Genomic DNA, 13136 nt, shown 5'->3' on the forward strand with positions numbered 1-13136 from the left:
TAGGTCAAATTGTTGCATTGATTTATTCCATAGAATGGTCGTCATAAGGTTTAAAGTTCACAAAAAATAACACATACACGTACACAAAACATTTAACATTGATTGACCAACATTTTTCGTTTTGTGTTTTGGCCAATCAATGTTAAATGTTTCGTGTACGTGTATGTGTTAATTTTTGTGAACTTTAAACCTTATGACGACCATTCTATGGAATAAATCAATGCAACAAGTTGACCTGAAGATGTGTTAATATTAACATGAAACAGCTGTAGTCAACCAACTACAAACCAGGATGTAGGATCACTTGACGGATACAGGTAATTTTAAACCTTTTATGATAAAAAAAAAAAATACGTTGAAAGATTATTCACACCACCTTAAAAGTTGAAATTTTTGCTTAGTAACCTATGTTATTATGTTATAGTGTAAAACTTAATCCATAACCTTTTAGCAAACATCCCATATAGGAGATAAGCTATTACCGAAGGTCTTATGGTAAAACATAAATATATAATATATCCATGTTATATACGTGTCCGTAAACATGATAGCTAGAGTAATTTTGGTTCAATTTTAACGAAACCGGCATAATCGGTCCATGGAACAGGGTTTTATGTGGTAAAAATCTTTAATCTTTGACCCTCAAAAGACAAAGTTTCCCAATTTTTCTCTAGAGCACTTTAAAGACCTTAAAGAAAACAAATAATTTTGTATATTAACGTGTTTTGTAAGTGTATTAGTTACGAATAAAGTTCCAAATTGTAAATTTAAAATTCCATTTTATTCTTAAGGAGAATAGTGTAAAATAATTTTGTTTGTTTGTTTATAAACATGTCTTAATAAAACTTGTCAAATTTATTTGTTTTATACTAGGCTATTAATATTTTACTATAAACACACTTTATTAGCCTCCTTGTAGCAGCAAACCTAAGTATTCATTAAACTCGATTCTATTTTAGATTTAATTGAAAATCGGGCAAATGAAAATTTGCTTAGTCTGCAGGTTTTCTGTGACGGGGGTGTTTAATATTTTCTCTTACTTCTTGTGATCCTTTCCCCTTACATAGTAAAGAATTGCAAATAATTATTTTCAATAATCCCCTTTTATATAGAGCATGGAGGTAACTAATTGTATTACTTTATGAATAAATGTTTAAATATCGTAAAAAGTAATAATATTTCGAAACACCCTGTATGGTGTGGTTTAATACACTTAAAACTACTCCCAATCCATTTAAAATAACTAAAACCATCGAAAACCACACCTCGTTCGACCTTAAACGTAAAAACAAAATTATTCAGGAACAAGGGCCCTTCGGAACAAAAAGGGCCCCAAAAAGGGCCTTAGGACACCCAAAATTTTGGGGACTCATCGGATCTTCATTTCTCATATTATTAGTAACTCACAAGTGAAATTTAATGAATGTACAAATTTTGTTGTTTATATGGAGTGTTTTTGTATTATTTTACCTGTACTATAGGGATAAGAATTAGGATCGAACCTCAAAACTAGTTTAACTGAGCGGTCAGATATGTTACAGGCAGATGTTTGTTTTCGGGTGGGCCTACGAGGACTGTTTTTCCACAGCAGCCACACTCTATCGAATTATAGATGTCTGACGTCCATTCTGAATTTGGATGGCTTGTCAGCTTTTTTTTTAATGCAGAAGTCATCATTAATGTTGGTAGCCCATATCATGATTGCGCTACTTGACGGAATCGACTTTGCACTTATTTAAAAAATGCACGGAATTGCCGCTGAGTTGCAATGACTAAATCATTACTTTTTTAATTCGACTCGATAACAACACACAATGACACTCAGGTGACCACTGATCTATGACCACAGATAATAGCATTGTGTAGGCTTTCCAACGATCCTAACCCCACCACTCTCAGACGACCTGTTCCTAAACAGTGTGCTACAATAAATAGATTGGTTTTTTTACCGCACCCTGTACATTGCAGGGTTGCTGCATACTGGTGTAACTGCAGTGATTCATAAGGAATATCTGCTATCAGTCTACTACTCAGTTGTACCTGTTCCTTGAGCTTCTCCAGTTGTTCCTTCTCCTTGGTGAGTCGTCGCTCCTCAGCCTCCTTCAGTTTGGACTGTATCTGTGACTCCAACATGCAGATCTTCTCCTGATTGGAGGCTTTTACCTTCTTCACTTGCTCTTCCTACCATTACGAGTGACACAACACACAAAGCAATAAGGGAAAAAATAAAATAAAATAAAAATAAAACATTGCTAAAAAAGGAATACATTACCACCATAGAAGATATGGACCATCCACAACCTGGTTATGTGATCTTAAATGTACAAAAACTTCAATCCCCCAAAATTAGTTAGTATTCATCAAAGTTTGAATATCGGATATACAATTTGTATGTCCCTTAAGATTTTTTTTTTAACCATTACCAACAGCTATTTAATTTTGAAAGTAAAATTATGAATGTTAAATGATTTTGAAAGGACAGGAATCAAGTCGTGGCCTGGCGTTTAACCAGTGTGTGAATTGTGAATAAAAAAAAAGTTTACTTATCTATAACAACTGACTCAGATAGTGTCTGCAAACTTAATTTAACACAACAACCTAATTTAAGTACTTTTATAAAAGAAGAATTACTAACAAATTTCTTTGAGGAATTCGTCAATCTTTTATCCTTATGGGAGTATTAAGATGAACTTACTATCAAAACATCACTTACTGCAATGTATTATAATTTGAAAAGAGAATTTTTAAAGTACAGTTGACTCTCAATAATATGTCACTTGATAGTTTAACAAACGTTGGTAATCCAAAGCTGTGATAAATGAGTCGTCGGCCCAAGTCTATTCAGTAGAAGTCTCCCGTCTAAAGCCCAGTTTACATGACCCGATTTCGGGACTCTAAATCGGTCCTGATCAACGTCTTCCCTGAAAACCAATCGTGTAAATCCATACTCCTGGTCACGTTTTGGTTGGCGACCAAGTAGGGAGGTCAGGAGAAATGTCCAGCTAATTTAGAGAGGAAAGGTGGGAACAGCGCAGATTTCAACAACTTGCTGCTTCGATTAATACGGAGCCATTGCATTACACTTTGAAATCTTCTAAAAAACAGCTTGTTTAGCTAATAATGACGTTCTTCAATAAAGGAAACCAACGCATTGAGCTCAAATTGGGTGCAGATAACTGGATGAGTAAAAACAAAGCTCTGCTAAGCAGATGGGGAACATTGACCGCTTGGGACCAGGAGCAGAAAAGGGCGGTCAGGAACGGGTTGTGAAAACCGGGCTTTACCAGTCTGCCTCTTCGAACCTTAAAGTGAATAAAACTGATAATGGATAGAATAAGGATATTAGTGTGATTCTGTTGATTATTTATCAATTCAAACATGTGCCTTGATTGTTTAACATTTTAACCTAACTTATGTTCTAATTTGATTCAAGCCTAACTGTCGCTGTGTAGCTGCAAGGTAGGTTAATGCTCGCGTACTTAACAAAAAGCTGCCGGTTTGGCCCTGAGAAAAGTCAATAGCTTTTTCATGGTTTAAAACTAGATTCAGCTGTCCTTGATCGTTGTAAAATAATAATTTCAGAAAGAAGAAATAGATCTGTAAACCGAGATTTAATAAGTCAAATCATATAGTTTTTCAGAGGTTGAAAACTAAATTGATGGATTGTTTGCTGCCACATTTGCATTTAGTTTCTGACTATGATAAGAAGTCCGGTTACAATCAGAATTTTGGCAGCATCTTTGTATCATGTGGATCTCAGAGTAAAACGGAGGATTGTAAGAACATCACGTTGAAGTTCCTAATGTTACCGCATATAATTGACTGATCCCAGTCAGATCTAATCAGATTCCTAATTAAGTAAAGATACTAGCCGCTAAAAGCTCTTTGAAAGTGATCAAATACAAAGTGAGAAAATCCAGCTGAGCCAAGCTTTTATTTTAGTAGGCCTAACATATATTACACAATAAAAGATTCTTGATATCACCGCAATCACAATTATTGATTATTTGAACTCTCAATAGTTGAAAAGTACCTACTTAATGGATGTCATAAGATGAATTATCTAAGCTGATAAGATAGGTTAATCTTGGTACAATTTTTGGGGATCAGAAAATGTTCAGTATTCTGACAAATTCCTGGTCCAATAAGTGTCAGATTATCAAGAGTCAACTAATTCCCAAAAGAATATGGGACTGATCACTTTTTCAAAATTCTATAACTCACATGATCCTTGAGCCTGTCCATCATCTTCTTGATTACTTCATCCCTCTGGTCAGCTGCATGTTTTAACTTCTCCTCAACTTCCTTCTTGACTTCCAGAGTTTGCTGCTCCAAGTTCTGACGAGCTTTCTCTACAGACTCCAGCTAAAAGCGCACAACACTCACTAAATAGTACTAAAGTGCAACACAGAAAAAATAAAATAAAACTAAAATGAAATAATGTGCAGAGGCGAAATAAAGAAAACTTTCACCAACCTGCCGATCAATTCTGGGAGCCTGGGTTTTGATCATCTTATCGGTAAGAAACATAAGCTCTAATGATAAACAATAACATTCTATGGGGAAACAAGACATAAACACTGAAGGAAGTGACAAACCAACAATTTGAGTTCATCCTCAAATTACCTAATAGGCTAATACAATACAACAATTTTTTTTTTACGCAACCCAAATAAAAAGTGTCATGAGACAAGTTTCAATGACAAAACAAGCTTCTATGTTGGTATCCCTGTTTTTTTTACTTCATTGCCAATCAGCTGATGCATTATTCCATAGTTATCTATGAGGTTTAGCGTAGCGGTAATTGGGAATTTATTGTAAATAAGACTCAACATGGTGTTCTTTTTATGAGCTTATGCTTAAATAGATTTTCTTAAATTTGTACATGTCAATAGTATTTGATTTATTGGATACTGGAATCACTCCTGGAAACTTCAAATCTTTCTTAGCATTAAACCAATAATTTACTTTTAACGTATTCTTATGACTCTTCAAGCTTGGGGAAACACCATGTTGTGTCTCATTTAAAATAGATTTCCAATTACACTAAACCTCATAGATAACTAACTATGCAACAATGTATCAGCTGATCAGCAATGAGAAGTAAAGAAAACAGGGACACCAACATATAAGATTGTTTTGTCATTAAAATGTGTCTCATTCTCACAGTAACTTACTTTTAATTTAGGTTGCGTAAAAAACATCCTGTAGCTTACGTGACTTTTTGGGCAATGTGTTGTAGTATGGTCTTGTTCCAAAACTTTATTTGCATTAAAAAAACCAATGCCATAAGAAGTTATCGCAATAATGAAAGGTTGCTTTATTACCACATATGTATTATGTATAAATAGGTATGTCGTGTTTATTTAGGAGGCTATGGACAAAACAGCTCAGCACATTATATAAAGGTTGTTGCCCAATAAGAAGGCAGAACTAAACTAATCTTAACGGAAGGGAGAGAACTGTGGTTTTACTTTTACATTCCTTACCCGTTGTATCACACAGACCAAATATGTGGTTTATCCCTGTAGGTTAAATCAAAGTAGTTGTTGCAATACTTACATGGTCCTTTAACTTGGATTTCATGTCACTAATGTGTGCTTCTCTCTTCTCCGAGTATGTTTCCATTTTCTGGTCCAGAGCCTCTTTTGTTTGCGTGATGAATTCATTGATTTGTTCTTCCTTCTTCTTCGAAGCCTCCTCTATCTTGGACAGCTTGGCTGCGATGGTTGAAATTTTGCTAGCTTCCAAGGACTGAAACAATGGCATGATAAATAAGGTGGGTAAAATTATATTATGTAAATTTTAAAAAAGGAAACATTAACATGAATGATAAATTTAATGAGTCTGGAAAAGTAATTAATAAAACTATAAAAAACATTGGTCAAATAATTGTAAAACTCTTGTTAATACAAATCATCTTGGTGGTATCAGATTTTGAGTAATATTATTCGTTGGAAGACGGCGGCTCTTTATGTAAAAGATTTGGTGCTATTTTGAATACCCTATAGTTTTTTATGCATATATATCTCTACTCTGATTCAAAGTATGCATTCCTTATGAGCTAAGCTTTAATTTGACAAGTAAGTTTAATATTACAATAATATTACAAAACAAAAAATTTCAAAATAAATTTTTTTTGAAAATGTTACATAGTCAAAACTCAAACATTGTATAAAACTTACTGGCAGTTGGATGTTATTTTTTATAACATATTAACTATCACAGTATCAAAAACTACAGTAAGTGCAAAGTTACATAATATTGGACATTAGAGCACTCTCTGTGACTCACCAGTCTCCTCTCCTCAGCCGCCTTCAGTTTCTCCTCAATGTTGTCCACAGACTTGGTGCGGGTGGGCGAGGTGTTGCGTTTGGGAGGAGGAGGAGTACCAGCCGGGTCTGCTAGAATCACATCGTACTTCAGGCCACCCTTGGACTTCTCCTGGCAGCGGATCTCGGTCGCTGCAACAACCACAAATCATAAAGGATCTTGTTGTGCTCAAAAGCAGCTTTGTTTTGAACTAATTTCTGACATGTTTCAACCATGTTACTGTATTTGAAAAAGGTACACAGTAAGTTTCAAAGCACAAAATAGCTTAAGCAATATAAAATTGGAACAGTGGTAAAAAATTAAGAAATAATTTTTGTTACATCCCCATTCTTACAGTCTAGTCTAGTCATATTGAGCTGGTTTTCAGTAAAATTTGTGAGAGCTCTCTTTTTTTTCTTTTAAATTGTATAGAATTTAAAAAAGTGGATCAGTTGAAAAATGCTATAGTGTCAGCAGACAGAAAATAAAAAAATAAAAGCAGTTTTTTTTCTCTTTTTGAAGTTTTTGAATAAAAACTAAATTAACCATTGACCTGCAGTATTAGCTAGGTTCCAATGGTATAAGTTTAATCAAAGTATAAAAAAATGCATTACTAGAAATATGGAGAATATTATGAGAAACATTTATTTTTTTAATACAATCGATCTAAATTTAGAAAGTGCACGGGGATTCCCAAAGGCCAGTTTAGCTGTAAACTTTGCAATCAATATCTCCGAGGCGTCGTCTGCTACTAGAGGCGTCACGGTGTCTACACGCAGCCTGTGATGACGTCACAGGTACAACTCTACTGATATTGTTACTGTGACCATGGTACAATCAATATATCCTAGGCGTCATCTGCTACTAGAGGCGTCACGGTGTCTACACGCAGCCTGTGATGACGTCACAGGTACAACTCCACTGATATTGTTACTGTGGCCATGGTACAATCAATATATCCTAGGCGTCATCTGCTACTAGAGGCGTCACGGTGTCTACACGCAGCCTGTGATGACGTCACAGGTACAACTCCACTGATATTGTCACTGTGGCCATAACACAATCAATATCTCCGAGGCGTCGTCTGCTACTAGAGGCGTCACGGTGTCTACACGCAGCCTGTGATGACGTCACAGGTACAACTCCACTGATATTGTTACTGTGGCCATGGTACAATCAATATATCCTAGGCGTCATCTGCTACTAGAGGCGTCACGGTGTCTACACGCAGCCTGTGATGACGTCACAGGTACAACTCCACTGATATTGTTACTGTGACCATGGTACAAGCAATATATCCTAGGCGTCGTCTGCTACTAGAGGCGTCGCGGTGTCTACACGCAGCCTGTGATGACGTCACAGGTACAACTCCACTGATATTGTCACTGTGGCCATAACACAATCAATATCTCCGAGGCGTCGTCTGCTACTAGAGGAGTCACGGTGTCTACACGCAGCCTGTGATGACGTCACAGGTACAACTCCACTGATATTGTCACTGTGGCCATAACACAATCAATATCTCCGAGGCGTCGTCTGCTACTAGAGGCGTCACGGTGTCTACACGCAGCCTGTGATGACGTCACAGGTACAACTCCACTGATATTGTTACTGTGGCCATGGTACAATCAATATATCCTAGGCGTCGTCTGCTACTAGAGGCGTCACGGTGTCTACACGCAGCCTGTGATGACGTCACAGGTACAACTCTACTGATATTGTTACTTTGGCCATAACACAATCAATATCTCCGAGGCGTCGTCTGCTACTAGAGGCGTCACGGTGTCTACACGCAACCTGTGATGACGTCACAGGTACAACTCTACTTATATTGTTACTGTGGCCATTTCACAATCAATTTTTTCTAGGCGTCGTCTGCTACTAAATGCGTCTCGGTGTCTAAACGAAGTAAATTATGACATAACATGTACAACTCCACTGATATTGTCACTGTGACTATTTCACAATCAATATCTCCTAGGCGTCGTCTGCTACTAGAGGCGTCAAGGAGTCTACACGCACCGTAATCTAGAAGGGTCGAAGTTTTGCTTATCTTATATATGACATGTCCATATTCATGTTGAACAACATAGTTTTCCTTAAGTGTTGTGACAAGTAATGTACAGCGAGGAAATCAAATTTATAAAAACCGTACCCGCAAAAAGGTATTTTTTGGAATTCAAACTTTTTTCTATGTTAATTAATGTATGTGTTAATAAGTAGTGCTGTATTAGCGGTCCTATCGCCAACAGCTGTCGGGCAGATGTTACAAAGTTAATTAGTTTTTAGTTTAAAGGGCATTCGGAGGAAATTACGTAAGAGCAGGTGGTTGCGGTGTGGTACGTCACTTGTGACGTATGTGGGTACTGTTTTAATTGTTTAACGAGTAAAACACAGTTTATACAATTAAATGATGGATTTAGTTAAATTCATAGTCAACAGTACTGTGTATAGTATTCTAGTAAGGTCAGCGGGGCGCGGCGCGGCGCAGCATGGGTGACTCACTGCTCGCCGCGGAATTGGGTTAGTTGGACCTCCGAAAGTTTGGTCAGGGTCGCGGCCACGCCCGGCCTTGTTACTCAACCTTCGCGGAGCTGTACCCAGATTTGGATAGTATCCACACAGTTCGCGTTTGGACGTACTGGCGGAGTGTTGTTCTCTGTACGGTGCTGTGTCTACCGTTAGCTGTATCGTTAGCTGTATCGTGTGCTCGCGTGTGTTTTGGAACTATGTGATATAGCAGCTTCATCTTGTACCCACAAATGAGGTAGGCCTAATGTAAAACCAAATATAATTCTTATCTTATGTTAGAGGTCCTAAAAAAATAACGTAAAATTAAATATTGTTTATATATCTTTAGAAAAATTAGTAGTAGTAGTATATTACGGGTTTTGGAGACCATGTTTATATTTTGTTAAATAGTTTGACAGATTAACCTTTGTGGTCAAAATATGTTTATATAATGGAGTCTTTAGAAAGACTGATACCTTTTGTACGTAAATTATACCCAATTCCATGTGTCCTGACTTGTGTGAATCAAATAAATTAGCTTTCCATCTTCAACGTCAGGAGGATTTGATACGTTTAATTGTGTCGGAAAGCAAACCTCTAAAAACTTGTTGTCATAAAAGAAAATAAATGTTTTACTATTTTCATTTTGTCTTTGTTCTACTAATTGATAATGTTTGTTTTGTAACAGATATTTAAATGTTACTTTTTCTGTTTCTATTGGACTTACTAGTTGAGGAAGCTTCATTTCTTGACATATGGCTTCGGGTGATAATTGATTAGAATAATTTGATCCTGATGCATTCCAATGTAGTGGTAATTTAATTTGCTTCTGAAACTTTAGACGTAGTGACATTGACTTGCGAAAATTGCTAGTTTTAGAAGTAGTAGATTTCTTTAAATCTTCTTTTATTCTCTTTAGTTTATCTTGTGTGATTGTACTTGGCTTATCCATAGTTAACATCAGAACAGAGCTAGCATATGTGAACAGTCTTCGTTGAAGGTTCGACACTGAATGATGTGATGTTGGAGGTTTGGAGACTTCCTTACTTAGTAGGTAGAATTACCCGACAGTAGGGAAATTTACCCGCGAAGCAGGGTAAACCTCCCAACCGGCCCCCTCCCAACTGGCTCGCGGATAAAAGTAGTGGCAGCGAACGGACTGTAGTCAGTCTCACCCAACTGGCACAGCTGACTGGTTGAGTGTAGACTGACTGACTTTTGATTAAAACCTTTCGTTAGATTTGGCCAATCTAACTTAATGTTTTAGTCAAATAGCATGTGCTGCATGTTGTTTTTTTAGCTTGTATCTTAGATGGTTTTACTTTATGGAGTGCATCGTGTCTTTGGTACTTGAATTGCGCAGAGTGTTGTATTTTTTCTAATCATGTGATATTTCAGCTAACAAAGGATAAAGAAGTCCCCCATTAAAATGAACACTCTTTTGTGACTGTAAATATTCTATATTTAAAATTTAAGTTGACCATTTTGTAATTAGTTGAGAGGTCCAACGGCCTGCATACTATTCTGCATTTGGTTAAATTAAGTTTTAAACTTTTGTTGTCATTGGTAGTTTACTTATGTCAGCTAACAATGAAAACTTTCTTGTGACTGTAAATATTCTATATTTAAAATTTAAGTTGACCACTTTGTAATTAGTTGAGAGGTCCAACGGCCTGCATACTATTCTGCATTTAGTTAAATTAATTTTTAAACTTTTGTTGTCATTGGTAGTTTACTTATGTCAGCTAGCAATGAACACTTTCTTGTGACTTTAAGTATTCTATATTTAAAATTTAAGTTGACCATTTTGTAATTAGTTGAGAGGTCCAACGGCCTGCATACTATTCTGCATTTGGTTAAATTACATTTTAAACTTTTGTTGTCATTGGTAGTTTACTTATGTCAGCTAACAATGAAAACTTTCTTGTGACTGTAAATATTCTATATTTAAGATTTAAGTTGACCACTTTGTAATTAGTTGAGAGGTCCAACGGCCTGCATACTATTCTGCATTTGGTTAAATTAAATTTTAAAATTTTGTTCTCATTGGTAGTTTACTTATGTCAGCTAGCAATGAACACTTTCTTGTGACTTTAAGTATTCTATATTTAAAATTTAAGTTGACCATTTTGTAATTAGTTGAGAGGTCCAACGGCCTGCATACTATTCTGCATTTGGTTAAATTACATTTTAAACTTTTGTTGTCATTGGTAGTTTACTTATGTCAGCTAACAATGAAAACTTTCTTGTGACTGTAAATATTCTATATTTAAGATTTAAGTTGACCACTTTGTAATTAGTTGAGAGGTCCAACGGCCTGCATACTATTCTGCATTTGGTTAAATTAAATTTTAAAATTTTGTTCTCATTGGTAGTTTACTTATGTCAGCTAGCAATGAACACTTTCTTGTGACTTTAAGTATTCTATATTTAAAATTTAAGTTGACCATTTTGTAATTAGTTGAGAGGTCCAACGGCCTGCATACTATTCTGCATTTGGTTAAATTACATTTTAAACTTTTGTTGTCATTGGTAGTTTACTTATGTCAGCTAACAATGAAAACTTTCTTGTGACTGTAAATATTCTATATTTAAGATTTAAGTTGACCACTTTGTAATTAGTTGAGAGGTCCAACGGCCTGCATACTATTCTGCATTTGGTTAAATTAAATTTTAAAATTTTGTTCTCATTGGTAGTTTACTTATGTCAGCTAGCAATGAACACTTTCTTGTGACTTTAAGTATTCTATATTTAAAATTTAAGTTGACCATTTTGTAATTAGTTGAGAGGTCCACCGGCCTGCATACTATTCTGCATTTGGTTAAATTACATTTTAAACTTTTGTTGTCATTGGTAGTTTACTTATGTCAGCTAACAATGAAAACTTTCTTGTGACTGTAAATATTCTATATTTAAAATTTAAGTTGACCACTTTGTAATTAGTTGAGAGGTCCAACGGCCTGCATACTATTCTGCATTTGGTTAAATTAAATTTTAAACTTTTCGTTGTCATTGGTAGTTAACTTATGTCAGCTAACAATGAACACTTTCTTGTGACTGTAAATATTCTATATTTTAAAATTTAAGTTGACCATTTTGTAATTAGTTGAGAGGTCCAACGGCCTGCATACTATTCTGCATTTGGTTAAATTAAATTTTAAACTTTTCGTTGTCATTGGTAGTTAACTTATGTCAGCTAACAATGAACACTTTCTTGTGACTGTAAATATTCTATATTTTAAAATTTAAGTTGACCATTTTGTAATTAGTTGAGAGGTCCAACGGCCTGCATACTATTCTGCATTTGGTTAAATTAAATTTTAAACTTTTCGTTGTCATTGGTAGTTAACTTATCTCAGCTAACAATGAACACTTTCTTGTGACTGTAAATATTCTATATTTTAAAATTTAAGTTGACTATTTTGTAATTAGTTGAGAGGTCCAACGGCCTGCATACTATTCTGCATTTGGTTAAATTAAATTTTAAGCTTTTGTTGTTATACCTAAACACAGACTCTTTCCTCACTACAACAGAAGGAGAGATAGAGCATGTTTGCTCCATCTCTTCTTTTGGTATTATTTTAAATGACCTTGACCTACTTACAGGACTTTGAAAATATCTTGGAAAAAATATAAAAACGGTAGTAATTGATCTGCCTTGTATATGTTTGAATCCGACCGGGCATATATTCTAGCTAGGGACCTACTATCGCTAGTTAATTTACATAAGCAGGTGCAGCGTTGTTCTACCCCCACCACTCAACCCGAGCGTATAAAAGGGCTGCGAGCAGACGGATGATTGTCAGTCTTGCACAACCGGTGAAGCTGACCGGATGGGCAAACTGGCTAAAGACGAGACCCTTAGTTTAGAGTTGGTACCACTCTAACCTAAGGTTCTTGTCACTTAGTAGTTATTTTAGAAGCATGTTGATTGTAGTATTTGTTGGCTTGTAGTTAGAGGGTGTTTTGCGTATTTGTATCTTTGGTAAGGGTGTTGTATTTCTTAATTATGTGTTGTTCTATTTCAGGTATCAAAATAATAAAGTCCCTATTAGTAATTTTATTTTCAATTTGAGTTGATCATTGTATGTTACAAAGTTCTAAGTGACATTAGTAAGTTGAAAACGTTCACACAAAACAAAAACATGAAACCAATAGTAAATTCATGACATAGAGTTCTCTTTGACATACACACATTTTTATGGGGACAGTTCGTTGACTGCGCTGCTCCGGCTATTGCTAATGAGTCTTTGATCAATACCATGAGGACAGTCCTTTGGCTGCGCTGCCTCTGATCAAAAAGACTGATACA

The 13136-nt window shown here is 35.6% G+C and overlaps 1 protein-coding gene across 3 annotated transcripts in view; it reads right to left on the reverse strand.

Moving 5' to 3' along the window:
* LOC129000050 (putative golgin subfamily A member 6-like protein 3) overlaps window positions 1-13136 on the reverse strand; it is a 53466-nt gene that overhangs the window by 10485 nt on the left and 29845 nt on the right. For all 3 annotated transcript variants that reach the window (XM_054426906.1, XM_054426904.1, XM_054426905.1), the window contains 4 exons: window positions 6295-6464; window positions 5563-5754; window positions 4225-4365; window positions 2041-2181 (listed from right to left, as the gene is read on the reverse strand). In XM_054426906.1, the coding sequence (XP_054282881.1) occupies window positions 2041-2181; window positions 4225-4365; window positions 5563-5754; window positions 6295-6464 (644 nt within the window). The remainder of the gene's footprint in view (window positions 1-2040; window positions 2182-4224; window positions 4366-5562; window positions 5755-6294; window positions 6465-13136) is intronic.

This window comes from Macrosteles quadrilineatus, unplaced genomic scaffold (genome assembly GCF_028750875.1).
Source record: "Macrosteles quadrilineatus isolate MER2022 unplaced genomic scaffold, UCM_ALF_1.0 Scaffold_8__2_contigs__length_117827958, whole genome shotgun sequence".
Classification (NCBI taxonomy): Eukaryota; Metazoa; Arthropoda; class Insecta; order Hemiptera; family Cicadellidae; genus Macrosteles; species Macrosteles quadrilineatus.